At 38.9% G+C, this 17971-nt stretch overlaps 2 protein-coding genes across 4 annotated transcripts in view; one reads left to right on the forward strand and one right to left on the reverse strand.

The window, feature by feature from the left end:
- The window catches only part of si:dkey-118j18.2 (uncharacterized), a 60517-nt gene that overhangs the window by 16783 nt on the left and 25763 nt on the right, over positions 1-17971 (forward strand). The window lies entirely within an intron of this gene.
- The window catches only part of LOC134357975 (uncharacterized), a 152993-nt gene continuing 142602 nt past the window's right edge, over positions 7581-17971 (reverse strand). Inside the window, exons 14-15 of one of the 2 annotated variants that reach the window (XR_010020767.1) lie at positions 17114-17208; positions 7581-9338 (exon numbers count right to left, since the gene is read on the reverse strand). Coding sequence is in view for 1 of the 2 variants with exons in the window: in XM_063069807.1 (XP_062925877.1) it covers positions 17181-17208 (28 nt within the window). In the remaining variant the exon portion in view is untranslated. Of the gene's footprint in view, positions 9339-15849; positions 17209-17971 lie in introns of those variants that run through there. The other variant, XM_063069807.1, reaches the window with a different exon arrangement.

A 17971-nucleotide genomic window follows, 5' to 3' on the forward strand; every position in this document is an offset into this window, starting at 1 on the left:
TGGACAAACGTATCTAGTTCAATCCTGTCAACTGGCTTCCTAATCTTTTGACTCATTGCATCTGCAGTTGACGCCCCAAATCGTACCTTGGTCTAGTTTGAGATTTGCTTAGTCCAGCAATCCTTTAACAGTCTTGCATCAATCACCTTTCATAAAATTATGATAATCCAAGGTTTGACATTCCAACATGCACCAAAACTACTCTTGCCATGACCCTTGTTCTTGCTGACCCTCACCAACTCCCAGAGTCCCTTTCTTCCCCAGGCACAAAAGTTTCAAATTCCTTTCTTTGGTGCTCGATTTCAAGCTTTCCTCTCCTTTTTAACAACATCTTTTGTTATTCTTTCACTTTACCTTGCCTAACCCTGACGTTGCGTTGATATCAATACCTCCTTAACTGACCTGAGCCCAATGTTCTGTCATGTTTGGGTCGTGGTCAGGCTTCACTACGCTGGCTTGGCTTTGTTCTTCTCCAGCTTGGGATAAGTTTTCTTGCTCTTTGTGAATAACTTGTTTGAAGCTGTTACATTTATGGTAATAATATGGAATGGGAAATCCTAGAAGTTCTCTGGCACAAGTCAAGTCTCAATTGGTCTTGCCAGGTTTTAATACTGCCATTGCCTGATGAAGGGTCTTGGCCCAAAACATTGATTATTCATTCATTTCCATATATGCTGCCTGACCTGCTGAGTTCATCCAGCAATTTGAGTGTTGCTTTGGATTTCCAGCAGACTTTCTAGTGTTTGGGTTTTTAATACAGTATTATACCAACCTGGTGTCAAGCAGCCTATTTGATTAGCCCATTCACTACCTTAAATATCCAATTCCCTCCATTACTTCACATGCCATTTGCAGTGTGTACCATCTACAATATGTACTGTGGACACAATGATGGCACTTCCCAAACCCCTGTCCTTTGCAACCAAGAAGGGTAAGGACATCTTGTCCTTCTAATTCAAGTATGTGTCACTGACACTGGGTCTGAATTCTAGAATTTCGTACCCAGTAACACTGTATGAGTATCTTCCAGACCTTAGTGGAATAAAAAGGCAGCTTGCTAATTACCTGTTCGTTTTTTTTTTGTTCATTTCCACTGGGAGCATTTGGAGATGCGCTGTAAATGCTGCTCTTACAAGTAACACCCGTATCCCAAAAAAAGTGGGCTAAGATAAAAGATTTTGATTGAGGTAAACTTAGAACTAAACTCCTTCTATAGAATGTGTCACAATCTTCACAAAGATGGGAAGTATTATTTTAATCTGGTTTATTAGCTCAGAATCAGGTTTATTGTCCCTGATGTTAGTTGTGAGATTTGTTGTTCTGTGGCAGCAGTAATATGCAGACCTTTCTGAAATAATTTTAGTAGCTGCTGGCACTAAATTCATTTTGGACGGTGTACAGTTTTGTGATTGCTGAAATTCCAAACATTTTTTTGTTTAAAAAGCAGGATTTCATTGCTCCTCTTATTTCCTGTGGCTGGCCATTGGAGTCGCTTTTGTTGTGGTGCTGATGTATCCGGTTTGTAACTTGGCAGAAACATTCGTATAGCTTGTAATTCTTGAAACCATTGCCCTAAATGTCATCCCCAGTTTGTGCTATACTGTTACTAGGCATTTGTGTGATCTATTCAGCTTGCCTTTTTGTAGCTGCTCTTGAATATTATTGGCAAATTCCAATGTTACTCTTCTCTATATTGTGCTTTACTTTTTAAAAAAAAATAAAGCTTGTGAAGGGATCAGAAGTTGCAGAGACAAGAATAAACTAATAACAAATAATCTGTTGAAGATGGTTTCTGTAAGGAACGGGTATTATTTTGTTTACGGCACCCAGCCAGGTTCATTATAGGAAACAGGATACCTGAGGGCTGGTTATACTGAAAAAAGGATGTTTCCTAGTAGAGATAAGGTAGTATGAAACAGCTCCATGGCTAACAAAGGAAGTTAAAGACTGCATAAAAGCCAAGGACAGGGCATATAAGGTGGAAAATAGAGTGAGAAGTTGGATGATTGGGCATCTTTTAAAATCAAACTAAAGGAATTTTAAAAAGCTGTAGTAAGGGAAAAGGTGAATGAGGGCAAACTAGCCAATAATATAAAGTAGGATACCAAAAGTTTTTTTCAGTTATATAAAGAGTAAAAGGAAGGTGAGAGTTGATATTGCACTGCTGGAAAATGATGCTGGTGCGATAGTAATGGGGGACAAAGAAATGGGAGATGAACTTAAGTACTTTGCTTCGGTCTTTACTGTGGAAAACATTAGCTGTATGCCAGAGGTCCATGACTGTCAGGGAGCAGGAGTGAGTGTCATTGTTATTACAAAGGAAAAAGTGCTAGGCAAACTCAAAGGTCTTAAGGTGAAAAAAAGCAGGATTTCATTGCTCCTCTTATTTCCTGTGGCTGGCCATTGGAGTCGCTTTTGTTGTGGTGCTGATGTATCCGGTTTGTAACTTGGCAGAAACATTCGTATAGCTTGTAATTCTTGAAACCATTGCCCTAAATGTCATCCCCAGTTTGTGCTATACTGTTACTAGGCATTTGTGTGATCTATTCAGCTTGCCTTTTTGTAGCTGCTCTTGAATATTATTGGCAAATTCCAATGTTACTCTTCTCTATATTGTGCTTTACTTTTTAAAAAAAAATAAAGCTTGTGAAGGGATCAGAAGTTGCAGAGACAAGAATAAACTAATAACAAATAATCTGTTGAAGATGGTTTCTGTAAGGAACGGGTATTATTTTGTTTACGGCACCCAGCCAGGTTCATTATAGGAAACAGGATACCTGAGGGCTGGTTATACTGAAAAAAGGATGTTTCCTAGTAGAGATAAGGTAGTATGAAACAGCTCCATGGCTAACAAAGGAAGTTAAAGACTGCATAAAAGCCAAGGACAGGGCATATAAGGTGGAAAATAGAGTGAGAAGTTGGATGATTGGGCATCTTTTAAAATCAAACTAAAGGAATTTTAAAAAGCTGTAGTAAGGGAAAAGGTGAATGAGGGCAAACTAGCCAATAATATAAAGTAGGATACCAAAAGTTTTTTTCAGTTATATAAAGAGTAAAAGGAAGGTGAGAGTTGATATTGCACTGCTGGAAAATGATGCTGGTGCGATAGTAATGGGGGACAAAGAAATGGGAGATGAACTTAAGTACTTTGCTTCGGTCTTTACTGTGGAAAACATTAGCTGTATGCCAGAGGTCCATGACTGTCAGGGAGCAGGAGTGAGTGTCATTGTTATTACAAAGGAAAAAGTGCTAGGCAAACTCAAAGGTCTTAAGGTGAATAAGTCACCTAGACCCGCGTGGACTACAACCCACAGTCCTGAGAGAGGTTGCTGAAGAGATAATGGATGCATTGGTCATGATCTTTCAAGAATCACTTGACTCTGGCATGGTCTCGGAGGACTGGAAGATTGCAAATGTCACTCCACCCTTTAAGAAATGAGTAAGGCAATTGTAGGCCAGTTAGCCTAACCTCAGTGGTTGGGAAAGTGGTGGAGTCTATCATTAAGGGTAAAGTTTCAAGGTACTTGGAGACTAATGATAAAATAAGTCAAAATCAGCATGGTTTCTGTGAAGGGAAATCTTGCCTGACAACTCTGTAAGAGTTCTTTGAGGACGTAACAAGCAGGGTGGACAAAGGAGAGGCAGTGGATGTCATTTACTTGAATTTTCAGAAGGCATTCGATAAGGTTCCACACATGAGAGTGCTTAACAATATAAAATCCTATGGTATTACAGGAAATATACTGGCATGGAAAGAGGAATGGCTGACAGGCAAGAGGCAGTGAGTGGGAATAAAGGGGGCCTTTTCTGATTAACTGCCAGTGACTTATGATGTTCCTCAGGGTTAGTATTTGGGACCACTACTTTTCACATTGTTTGTCAGTGATTTGGATAATGGAATTGATGGCTTTGTGGCAAAGTTTGCAGATGATACTAAGGTAAGTGGAGAGGTAGGTAGTGCTGAGGAAGCAATGTAATTGCAGCAGGACTTAGACAAATTGGAAGAATGGGTAAAAAAGTAGCAGATGGAATACTGTGTTGGGAAATGTACGACAATGCATTTTGGTAAAGGGAACAATACTGTGGATTATTATCTAAATGGGGAGAAGGTTCAAACATCAGAAGTGCAGGAGGACTCCCAGAAGGTTAATTTGCAGGTTGAGTCTGTGGTAAAGAAGGCAAATGCAATATTGGTATTTATTTCAAGGGGACTAGAATATAAAAACAAGGAGATAATGTTGAGGTTTTATAAGACCCTAGTCAGGTTGCACTTGGAGTATTGTCAACAGTTTTGGGCCCCATATCTCAGAAAGGATGTGCTGTCATTGGGGAGAGCCCACAAGAGGTTCAAGAGGATGATTCTGGGAATGAAGGGGTTAACATAGCATCTGGCAGCATTAGGCCTGTACTCACTAGAATTTAGGAGAATGCTGGGGCGGGGGAGATCTCAGTGAAACCTACCAAATGTTGAAAGGACTGGATAAGGTGTTTGCTGTGGTGGGGGTATCCTGAACTAGAGGGCACAGCCTCAAAATTGAGGGGTGACCTTTTAGAATAGATGTAAAGGGGGAATTTTTTTAGCCAGAGGGTAGAGAATCTGGGGAGTTGATCGTTCCCTGATCGGTCAGAGCATCAAAGGATATGGCGAGAAGGCAGGTGTATGGAGTTGATTGGGATCCAGGATCAGCCATGACAGAATGCTGGAGCGGACTTGAGGGGTTGAATGGCCTAATTCTGCTCCTATGTCTTATGGTTTTATGGACATCCTGTGGAATCAGTGCTATTAATTACACGAAAGCCATTATCAGTTTATAATACTCAACAGGAATAAGGAGAGTTAGAATAAAATTTGCGGAGTGAATGGGCATTACATCAAAATATTTCACAGTAATGTTCCTCCTCCTCCCCAAGAGCAAGAAATATCTTGAGGGTGAAGATTAAAATAGCAAACATATTTTAATCTGTCGGCTACTTCTAGGGAGCAGGCTATTGTCTTGCATCCCCTTGTAAGTTGTCGAAGGTCAGTAAAACCACAATGGAATAAAATATGCTGATGCATAATTTATTTTATAGAGCAATGTCGAACACATTTTTATTTACTGTCTGTAAGGACTACAGAGAATGCTCAAGCAATCCCCGCAGTTAGTTTTAATTTTATAATGTTCTGCGCAAGTCTTATTTGAGAACCAGTTTGCTCATGTGTTCTTTAATCCAATTGAAAATGGTAATTTCAGCTTCTGACCGTGCATTCCTCCTCCACCACTGATGCCAGAGTAAGTGCAGGGCTTGGGCTCACTTCATGGGAGAAAAGTTAACAAGTGAATTATAGGTAAAACTTGCGCAAAAACGTGAATTATTTAAGCATCTATTATGATGAGTATTATCTTTTATTAGAGATCTCTGAACACTGGCCAGAAGATAATCTGCTGAAGGATCTCAGCAAGTCAAGTAGCATCTGTAGGTTCATGTTTTGGCCCAAATTATTAACAATTCTTTCGCCTCCCCCACAGATACTGCTTGGCCCACTGGATTCCTGCTGCAGGTTGTCCTTTGCTCCATCATCCGTAGTCTCTTGTATCTCCACTGGTCAAAAGACATTATATAGGAAAGTGCACAGGTGTTTACTTCTTCATGGCTCTCTCCGTAGGAACCTCTTGTACAGAGTATAAGATGGTGTAGTTTGTGCTTGCCCAAATTTGAGATGCAGTGCAATGTATGAAGGGCTTGATGGTACTTAGTTACGCTAATGATCCCTTGATCGTTGGATCTTTCATTTTGACACTATCCAAGCATTTATCTACATTTGACAGCTTGCATATGGCATTCGTCGGCAATATCATGTCGGCCTCCATCACCGTTAATATCATAGTATCGCCATTGATCAGAAGTGCAAGTGGATCAGTCACTTGCAGAGCAGAACAACAAGAGCAAGTCGAAGGCTGGGTATCGTGCAGTGACTCAATCCTGAACATCACCCTCAATCCCGCACCCCCAGAACCTCTCTGCTTTGCACAAAACCGGTCAGGATTGTAATGGAACACATGCAATTTGCTTGGATGAGTATCCCTCCAGTAACATCCAGGGAGCTCAGCGTCATTCAGGACACACTAACTGGCTGAGTTGGCACCCGTGAGTTCTGCAGATCTTCACTTTCTCTACCAACAGTGTACAAAAACTCCAGTGTGCAGCATCTACAAAATGCACTGCACTTCTTCTGGTAGTGTCTCCCAAACCCAGGACCTCCCATCACCAAATACAGCAAGAACATTGGAATAGCACCACCACTGCCTGGCTCCCCACTCCCACAAGCCAGTCCTTTGTCTCCATTGGGTCTAAATCTGAGCACAGTCTATCCAACAGCACTGAGTACCTACACCAGTGGGCAGCTCACCAACACCTTCTCAGAAGCAATAAAGGAAAAATGCTGGCCTTGCTAGTTGCGCCATATTACCCTGACCCCAAAAAAATCTATGGTTTTTGGATGGAAAAATCTATTTGATGACGCTCTGATCCAGTTTTTTAATCATTAACATCTATGAATTGCCTATAAGATCAGCACTATAAGATGCAGTACAAGCCTGGTTTAATTCCTATTCTCAATGGGAATGCATGTTCTCAATACTTTAAGATAATGGTCCACAGCTATACATGCGTACATATTTGGTTACTTGTTGGATAGACAGTTCAGCACACTCAGAATTTGCAATAGTTTTGAAGTGTTCAGGAAGTGGGATGATCAATATTTCAGATTTTTATAAAAAAAAAATCCCAACCTTTCAATTTCATGAAATAACTGCTGTCCAATCTTGGGTCTCCAGAATTGGTAGCCTGATGCTGATCCTAGCCTTAAGTACTTTCCAAGCAATCAGATCAGTTTTTGAGAGTAATCAGCTGACATTTGTTGATTTAATTAGCCCACCTGTTATGGGTGGGGGATTCCAGGGGAATGTCCAGGAATTCATTGAGAAAGCTTTTTCCAAGGGCTGTTCTTGAAATTGGCTACATATGGTATGTTTCACTTCTCCATTCTGTGCCTGTATCAAGGGAAATCAAAGCAATGATGTACTGTGCTGCAATGGAGGTCTCATTTTGTGACCTTGGTGCATCTTGACATTTTCCCTCCACTGGATGAGCTTCTCCTTCAATGTAACTATTTGGCCGTGGAGTTTAATATTTGCGTGGTATTAGAACCTTGTAGTTTAAAAAGACATTCTAGATTCCTTTCCCTGAAAACATTAATGGACAGATATCACCATCTATCTGGAACTAACTGGAGTCTTCCTATTTGCTCCTTTCTTGTAGTTTCCACCATTTTGCTTTAAGTGAAGCATTTGCTGGTCAGTGTCTTAACTTGCAGCTGACGATCGGGTTTTACTTCCTGGACTTCTACAGAAGCATTTGTGCAAATTTTCACTTAACAGTTATTAACGAATTTACTCTTAGTTTCTTCATGAAATCAGTGGTGGAAACTGATCTTTGGAACAAACATGTATTGCTGCCAAATGCATAATAGCTTCTGGAGAATGGTATACCCACCCACCAACATTTTTAATCTTCAGCAGGCCTGCCAACATCAAGAAGGCCACAGCTTCCTTCTGCTAAGTATGCTCCTTGATTAACTACAGAATTTTTTTTATTTTTTTAAAAAAAAATTTTAAATGCCAAATTTAATTCTCAATCTCATTGGGTGGGAATATTCAAATCATGAAGTATTGCACAATCCATTCAATTATCTGAAGAATAATACTAGTTCATTATTACTTAAAGTGAACCATTATTTGGCATCTTTAACAGTGGAATTAATTTGGAGCTGGCTGCTTTGGATCGTTTTTAGATTTCAAAGTCATCATCTGTCTTTAGTGGAGTCGTTCTGTAGAACAGATTTTTGGGTCATTTAGATCTAATTAGAAAGTTCTTTGTGAATTCTAGTGCAAGTAAGTTCAAATTTAATTGTCATTCAACTATACATGAACACAGCCAAACAAAACAGTGTTACTCCAGGGCTAAGGTGCAAAACACAGTACCAACAGTCACACACAGCATAGGGCACATATAAGATAGCAAGCACATATGAAATATCAATAAAATACAGGCACACAAAAAAAAAGTTCAAGACCCTGAGTCCATGAATTTGCTGGAGCCTGCAAGCGAACAAAATGCAGTTGTGTATTGTATTCACTTCTGCCCAGTGGATAGGGGTGGAGGGGGGGAGGAGTGCAGATTCCAGCTTGTATGCTGCGCCACACCAAGGCTTGTGGCCTAGTCCTCGCCACGACCAACGCCACACAGCTCCTCTGCTGTCCGCCAATAAACCAGTGAATTGGACTTGCAGCACTCCACATTAACAATGTCCAACAGGGTCTTGCGATCAGAGACGATCAGTCGCTGTTAGACCGCACGCCGACAGCTCTCTGATGCAGGCAGCTGCACGATCCACGCCAAGTCCGGCTACTTCAGTTTCTCTGCCAATGAGCAGCTCGCTGATGGGGCAGACCTGCAGTACTTTAAATTCTTAATATCCGGCAGGATCTTGTAATCATAAAAAATGCATTTAGAAAGGGCAATAACGCTTTTGACTGACCCCGTGAAAGCCTGCACAATCGAACACGCCCCCATCTCACCTAAATTAAATAATTCTCAAATTATTTTCACAATAGATGCCAAAATTGTGTGCGTGTGTATGTGCTAATATAATGTAAGTGAAAACACATTCAAATAGTATGCTTAAAGATTTTCTGTCACAAGCTTTAAAAACAATAGGGCAGTACATGTTTTGACCATGCTGTATTTCATGGTGTTTATACATTAGAGTTATAGTTTCACTCAAATTTTATTGTTCAGTCAAGTACATCTGTATTCTTCTCTAATGAAAGAATGCTATAGACAAAAATACAAATTCACAGCAATGTTTAACTAAAATTGCCATTTATAATTATTTTGTATAGTTCTAGTTGAATATGTAGCCAGTCAGGAGAGCTTTACCAATGTGTTTTTTTTTAAATGAAATTTGTTCCAAAGTTTTTGGTATCATAATATATGACTTACTGTTTCTAATTAAGATTGACCATAAAGTTTGGTATCTGGATTTAATTGATTTTAAAGCAATTAAAGTTGAGAGCAAGCATGAGATTTCTGCATCTTGTTACTTCATCTTGAGTGCCATTGACATTAATAATTAGAGTGCCCTGCACTGACCTCTTTTTAAACAAAAGCTGAACTTTTGTTTCTTCCTCACACATTCTTCGGAGCCCCCAGCCTTCTGTATAAAAAGGCATCATTTTGTTAGAAGCATACCATCTGGTGGTGTTGGTGGGGGTGGGAGGGTTAGATTACTAGCCCTGTGAGGAAAAAGGACAAGATTTAGGGATCAGCTGAGTCACATCTCTGTGAGTAGAATGGTCAAATTGTTAGTTCTTAATTTCTCAGATTCATTCAAAACCAAAAACTTAATGTTAGATTTAATCTTCTGGTTTGTTTTCGAGTTTTAAACATTTGAAAGCATTTATTTAAATGTTGGTTGATATATATTGTAATTCCATGAATTCCCTTGGTTCCTTAACTTGTAATATTCTTGCTTAACATCTTTATTTTTAATTTTTCAACCGTCTCTTTTGGGACTGGAAGGACCATCAGGCTTAGACTTTCCAGAAGTGTTCCCTGAATATCATAGTGCTAAATCTGGTTCTGGCCCTTGTCTTGGATTTTCAACAATCTAGTTTTCCTGTATCTATCCAGTCGACACCTTTTCTTGAATCATCCTAGGTACCTTCTCAGGGCTGTTACGAATGGGGAATTACGGGTAGTACCCACATCCTATAATCTAATCTGTTAACTAATTTACAGTTTTCGTGTCCGTTACCTTAGTATACGTTGGCAAAACTGTGATGAAGTTCAATATTTCTGAAGTCATTAGCTTTGAGGTACCAGAAAAAAAGACCTACTTAACTATTTTTCAAATGGTGAGTTGGTTTCAGAGGAGTAGAGAGATTTAAGGATGGAAGTACAGAAATTGGTCCCAAATACTGAGCTCTCTGTAAAAAGGGCCCGTAGGATCATTGGGGACCCAAGTCATCCCAACCACAATCTATTCCAGCTGCTACCATCCAGGAAGTGGTACTGCAGCACAAAAACCAGGACCAATAGGCTCCGGGATAGTTTCTTCCACCAAGCCATCAGACTGATGAACTCATGCTGATTTGAGTGTACTCTATATTACATTGACTGTTCTATTTATTATAAATTACTATGATTGTACATGGCACATTTAAATACGGACATAGCAAAAATTTTTACTCCTCATGTATGTGAAGGATGTAAGAAATAAAGCCAAATCGAATTCAATTCAAATGTTTTGTTTGTTGTGAGTTCTTGTCATTTGAAAACTTTGTTAAATTTGTTTGCTGACATCCTTTGTTACTTCTGCATTATATTATTGAAGTTGAGTGATTTGGAGTTAAGTCAACACGTAGATGGACCTACTGGAGATAGGACTATGTTCTACTTAGAAAATGAAACTAGACAGGTTATGGAAGTCTTGGTATGAATGGTGACCATAGTTCTGTAAGTTTCTAGGTAGTTATGGTTTGAAAAAAGGTTGGTCCACAGGTTAATATCATAAATGGGAGGACAGCTGATTTGTGATAATGTGAGAGGAGGAACAGATCCTGAATATAAAACAGCATCTGACACGTGAGAGCCTTTTTAAGTGTTTGCAAGAGTTCAGGGCCAGCAAGTTCTGGTAAGGGGCAAAGGCAAAGATGGCAAGATTACTGGAGCTTGGATGACAAAAGGATATTGAAGACCTGTTCAGTTAAAGGAAGCGTATGGCAGTATAGGCAATTGGAGTCGGGAGTTTCTAGGAATATAGAGTGTATAGGAAAGAACTTCAAAAATTAGGTGGACACAAAGGCCCATGAAGTACTCTTGGGGAGCAAGATTCAGGAGAATCCCAAGGCATTCTATGAGGGGTAATAGTGTAGTCAAGGGAAGAGCGAGTCATTTTGGGGACCAAAGGGGTAATCTTATTGGAGCCAAGTGATTGAAATATTCCTAAATGAGTATTTCTCATTTGTTTACAACTGTGATGAAATTGGAAGAACTTGAGTTTAGGGATGGGCACATGTATAATCTGAAGCACAATGGTATTGGGGCAGTGTTGGTAATTTGCCTGAATTAGATAACAATCCTAAGTGGATTTATGTACATTTGGAAAGGAAGGGGCTGATCAGATATAGCCTGACAACTTCTGTGTGGGAGGGGAAATGTGGGGGGAGGTGGATGTAGAATCCTAACTGAATATTTGATTGAGAACTTGGAGGTATCTAAGAAGATTGATAAAGGCAGGGGGGTAGAAGTTAACTATATGAATGTTAAGAAGGCATTTGACGAAGTCCCACATAGTAGATTAGTAGGTTGAAAGTGAGCTTACATTTAAAGTTACCAACTGGAATCTGAAAGGGGATATGAGGCGAAAAGTTTTGCAGAGTCATTGATATTGTGAACATTTGAGATGTTCACTTGAATGTGCAATGCATTGGGGGATATTGACTTATTACAGGCAATGGGTCTGCTGTAAATAGGGAAAGGGGTCGAAGTGATGTGGTAGACTGAACGACGTTTCTATGTTGTGCAACTTTCTGACTCTAAAGTTGGGAGTTATTAACAGGTACTGCACAGTTTTGCATCTGTGTAGTCTCTAGTTTATTAAATTGAGAAATATGGTTTAAAGAGAACTTGGTAAGTATGCATGCAATATAAATATGAAAATGTCTTGAGAGGATATTCCATTACGGAAGAAAGCTAGGCTTCTCGTCATAACTTGCGATTCTGGCAATCTATCTCATGGATGTGTACGACAAAGTCATTAAATGCTGAAAATACCCAGCAGATCAGGCGCAGCTGTGAAAAGATAAAATGAGTGAACATTTCAGATTAATGGCCATTCTGATTTGTATCCAGTTCTTTGTTTATATTTCAAATTCGAAGCATCTTGAGGATTTTGGCTTTAAATATATTACAAGATCGTACTGCGGAAAATATGTCCTGTTAGTAATGTGAAATCTACCATTAAAGGATTTCTATAAAATCTTCAGTAAAATCAGCAAATTCTTGGGGAATTGTGGTATGTCTTTAGAAATGTGAGATCTTATTTCTCATGTGACTGAATCTAGTGAGGAAGAGACCAAATTACTATAGTAGGTGATGACACTCCATTATGTATTGAACGCTTGATCTAGTTGGTGTACAGTTTCCTCTCCAAGATGCAATGTCACCTTGATTTGGATTAAATCGGAAGAGCTACCTGCCAAACGTTATGATGGGATGATGGGAGCATATATATATTAAATGTTGGCTCATGGTGAGTAGTCCAATTCTTCATTCTAACCTTGTAGCTGAATTTCCTCATTCTCCCATCCCCCCCCCCCCCCCGAAATATTCCAGTAAGTCTTCTCTTGCACTTTCACTAGCTATTCAGGTCAAGAAGTAGCAGCAGCAACTTGGGATGAAGAACTTCTGGCTTTGTTGGCAGTGCCTGTATCCCAATCATTTTTTTTCCTCTATTAATATGATAAACAGTGATGTCTGCAATGAAATAGATGTGCTATTTTGTAAGGAGAGTATGTTAAATATGGCATAATTACAATTGTAAGAAAACTGCCAATTATTACGTCTCAAAGTTCCATGTCAGAAATCTCGTCCTGTTGGTATCAAGTGATCAGATTTTTGATTTAACTTTTACGTATCTTTAAGACAGTGTGGAAACACAAGAAATAATGTATTTGTAAATATACAGTATATTCATACTTGCCTTCAGAGATAAGTGGCTGTTCTCCTTTAATGACACTTCCTTATTCAAATAATTTATGTGTCTGATTTACAATAATACAGAATAGTGTTTGCTTATCTATTTACTGAAGTTTAGCCTCCAGGTTCAACTTGCAGAATTCTGCATTGTGGGGAGGAAAAGGAAACAGGAATTTGCTAACTATTTGATTTCACTGTTACTGGATTAGAATAATTTGTTGCTGACATGTTTCCAGGTTGAAACTTTTAACTTGTGGGAATTGTATTCTTGATTGTTGTTACTACTCAAGACTATGTTGCACATTTTGTACATTAAGGAGGGACATTTTTGTTTCCGTTCTGGAGCCTGCCATGCTACCATGTAGTTCTTGCACAAGGCAACAGACTAAAGTAGCAAATAATCTCCTTTTCTGCAATGCAAACACTAGGGTTTATCAAATACAGTGTAAATTCTTCACTCAAAACATTCAGGCAAAATGTCTATGAAGGGTTAAAAATGTTTTGATGAAATTTGCCCAATAAAAATGAATTTGAGCTGAATTATCACAAGGAGTTTATTGCTGTGATTAAATGTACTGCTGCATCATTTTCCTCATAGCTGCAGGGTACTGCGCTGACACATAATTGACAACAGACTAATTTTTGTACTGTTGCCTGGTCAGCTAAGATTGAGGCATGCTTTTATGTCATTTTTTGGGTCATTTTAAGAGCAATTTGTGTTGCTATTTTCCCTGTAGCCAAGCATTTGAAGTTCCTGAAGGCTGAGCTGGTCATTTCAAGTTCAGAATTCCAGTGGTTTTGCAAATTTTGGAGGACTTTTCTTCTGCCAACTCTCTTGCTTCTTACTTCAAGCACTCTTCTAAAGATGCACATTCTTTGAAGTAACATTCTCTTAAATGTTGAAGATTGTGAATACTGCGAAACTCTCATGAAGGAGCAGTGCGAGGGTGGCTAAAGTTGTGCACTCCACGTTCATTTGACTGGCATCCAATTCATTTGCTCAGTGAACTAAGTACAGTGGGTGTCTTTTTAAAATACAGGAACTAATTTTTTTTTTTGGAAAATCTGTTGCTCTTGCATTGTTGGTGGTCTTAAATATACTGGAACTCTCTACTCAGCAGCACTATTCAATCATCTGCACCAAGGAAAGTGCAGCTGTGCAAGGAAGACCCACGTAAAAGCAACTGGAGAATTGATTTCATTGAAATCAACCGAAAAACATGTAAATGACCAGGACGTCAGTAACACTGCCTTAGCTTATAATATTATTATGAAACTTAGGAAAGCTCCATTTGATAAGATTAGGGTAGATTGGGAACAGGAATTGGGGCTTACCATTTCTGTGGATGATTGGGGGCAGATTTTACAATTAGTTAATACTTCCTCTATTTGTGCTAAACATTCCCTAATTCAATTTAAAGTGGTTCATAGAGCACATATGTCCAAAGATAAGTTAGCGCGTTTTTACACGCATATTAATCCTTTCTGTGATAGATGTTCGGGGCAGATAGCCTCTTTAACTCATATGTTTTGGTCTTGCCCTACTTTGGAAACTTTTTGGAGAGATATTTTTAATATTATTTCTAAGGTATTAAATATAGATATCTCTCCTCACCCTATTACTGCTATCTTTGGACTACCTAAAATTTCTAGTAATCTTTCCCCTTCAGCCCGTAGAATGATTGCATTTCTTACTTTGATGGCGAAAAGATGTATTTTACAACATTGGAAAGAGCTTAATGCTCCAACTACCTTTTTTTGGTTTTCTCAGACGATTTTATGTTTGAATCTGGAGAAAATTAGAAGTAACCTTTATGATTCTTCATTTAAATTTGAACAGATTTGGGGACCTTTTATTCGATATTTTCATTTAATGTAATATTTACCCTTCTTGTTTTTTTTTCACTGTTTTAATGGAGGTCGGGATTGAGGACGTGATTTTAAGTTTAACTATGTTTGGTTTCAAGTTAGCCCATTGCTTTGCTTTGCTTTTAGTTAGTTGCACGGTGGGTTTTTTTTTGGGGTTGTTTTTTTTTTCTTTTTTTCCATTGATATATATAAAATTTAGTATACTATTATGTTATCTTGGTTTCTTATGCTTAAATTACATTGTTTGTAGTATTTTCTTTTTGGTATTGTTATCTTTTGGAATTTTATTATACTTTAACATTGTATTAATGTTTATATGGCTTACCTTTTTTGTATACTTATTCAATAAAAAGATTTAAAAAGAAAGCATATAAAAACATTGAAATAAATGCATGTAGCATATAAAAACATTGAAATAAATGCATGTAGCATATAGAAACATTGAAATAAATGCATGTAGCATATAGAAACATTGAAATAAATGCATGTAGCATATAGAAACATTGAAATAAATGCATGTAGCATATAGAAACATTGAAATAAAGCAGTGGCACTATCTGCTGTTAATAATTAGATCATAAAGAAACCAAGCTCAAATAATGATTAATATATTGTTTAAAAATGTAAAGGTAGAATTTTGCAGCTGGCATAATTCTTATCACAAAATTGTTAACTGTTCATTAAAATTGCATTTGTTTTGTGGAAAAAAAAACACTGCCTTAGCTGATAATTCACTCATGCACCAACTTGATTCTTTACTCTTAAAGCTTTGGTGAGAAAGATGACTGGATTTTCAATTTATGATCCCCCGAACTGTGTGCTCTGTAATAGAAATGGTATCACTGAGCAGTGTGGTACTTGAACTCCTCTGAGCTCCTCTGAGTGGAAACTTTGGAGCCAGGACAGGTCACTTGGCTTCTCAAGTCTGCTACTGCATTTAATATCATCATAGCTGGTCTTACTGTGTAATGTTAGCTCAGCATTCCCAAATGCCCTTGTGCAAAGTACATTTATTGTCAACGTATGCATTATACAACCTTGAGATTTATCTCCTAACAGGCAGCCATAAAACAAAGAAACCCCAAAAGAACCATCTTTTAAAAAAAGTAGACTGTCAAGCACTCAATTTGTGGGGGGGGGGGGGGGAATCATGCAAAACAATAAACACAAGGAAATAGTGTTCTGAACTGAAGTACACAAAGAGAGTCCGACCACAGACCCTTAGTTCAGAGCAGAGCAGCCAACTGAACCTGCCCGCCCCTCGCCTTGGGGCTCTGACATCCTGACCTTTTCAATCTGTCGTGGGGCCTAAATCGTTGATCAAACATTGCTTTCAGTCACTTTGATATGCTCTGGGGCCTGGACCCTGCCACCTTGATTTGGCCTATACCCAACCTTTCCAATACAGTCTGGCACCTAAATCAGCCAACCTCAGGTGTTCCTTGCTCTTGGCAATGGGACTGCTGCCTCACCTCGTTTCTGTCACATTGAATTGCCTCCAAGTCCAAAGGGAAGTTGTCGACTGTTGTTTTCGATGATCAGAAGGAGAGTGATGATGAACAAGCATTTAGTTCATTGACCACCAGCCAGAAGATGCTGAGATTCACCAGCGCCATCTTAAACCGGAATTGTACACCGTCGTGTTTATCAAAAATCTAACTACAAATGCTTTAAAAATATTCAAAAACTCTTTCTACTGCCCTTTGAGGAGAAGCATGACTCTTTGCTCTCAGAGAAGATCATTTGATCACGTTCAGTCATAAGTGCATGAAATCTTAATTTTTGACAGCTACTTGCACACGATTCTAGGTTCTCCCAGTTTAGAAAATAATTCCTTCTATATCTAGCCTGTAAAGACCTAGCTGGAACCTGTGAAGCAGCAAGAAATGGTTTGTGATGTGCTGGCAGTTTCCTAGCCAATCTACACACTGGCAGAGAGATTGGAGGAGTCATCGAGAGCATGTGTATCCAAGGAGATATAATTATATGTGTAGAATGCAAATTTAAACAAATACATGTGGACCGAATGCATGAGTTAGCTTAGCCATTCAAGGACGGCTATCTCAAAGTTCCAAGTAAATTTATTATCAAAGTACATCTTTGTCACCATTTACTTCCTTTTGATGCATTTTCTTGTAGGTATTTACAGGAAAATAAAGAAAGACAATAGTTTATGAGAAACAACACATGACAGAGACTGACAAACATCCAATGTGTAAAAGAGGACAAATCATGCCAATGATAAATAAAGTAAACGAACGATGCTGGGAAGGAGAATTGTAGAATCCTTGAAAGTGAGTCAGTAGGTTGTGGAGTCAGCTCAGCATTAAGGTGAATCAGGTTATCCACAACATAACAGTTCATTGGCAACAGGGCAGAATGGAAGGGCTCGTGTAAGCACTGCTACTTGTATTTGCTGTACCTCTCCCCACTGACTCACCAATGTTGCTGAGGGTTCCTAACCCAAATCATTCCAGCCACAAGCGTCACAGCATCCAGAGCAGGGATCAAAGAAGCTGCAGCAGTAAAATTGCACTGTACAATAAATCAGAGGAGAAAGAGTAAAGGCTTGTTACTGCATCATGGTATAATTTTTTTTTGCGCCCATGCACTTGATCTTTCTAAATTGGGTGGAATGGTGAGGTGTGAATTGACGTCAGTTCATATGGGAATTGTTGCAGGGTAATCGGTATCTGTGCAAGAACTGTCTTTGTGCGTGGCTGGCTTGAGTGTGGCATCTGCCAAGTGGCTGAGGGGAAGAGAAGGGTGATGGCAAACAAAAGCCACATTACTTCCAAGACTGATCATAGACCAAAGGCACTAGTCATTTGTGGTTTAAGTTTATGATTCATCTTACTGGTTGTATCTTATCTGGTCTTTCTTATCATTATCTTCCCAATTCCACAAACTGTTCAAAAACTTTTCAGAGTGAGTGGGTTGCAAGGAGCAGCCCCTGTCTGAGGAGACTTGTTAATTCATGGATTCCATTTTTAGAAGCTGAGGATCGCAGTTGGGGATTTGATTTCACAATTACAATTCCCATGTTAATTTTATCATTTATGGTTCTGCAATCAGATTTATGTTCTTCATTTAATTTTGAACCGGCCTCCTCATTCTAGTTGAACTGAATTTGCCTGGGATATGTCTTCTGGTGTAACTTGTGCCCAAATGATCATTGTTAATTTGCAACCCAAGAGAGTGATTGTTGCTAGACTTCCATTTCGCTGCAGTCAGTCAGACTTCTGACCTTATTAGTCTAGGGATGCTGAGTGAATACACTGAAGTAAAATGGTGGCCA

The sequence above is a fragment of the Mobula hypostoma genome, chromosome 17 (genome assembly GCF_963921235.1).
Source record: "Mobula hypostoma chromosome 17, sMobHyp1.1, whole genome shotgun sequence".
Lineage (NCBI taxonomy): Eukaryota > Metazoa > Chordata > Chondrichthyes > Myliobatiformes > Myliobatidae > Mobula > Mobula hypostoma.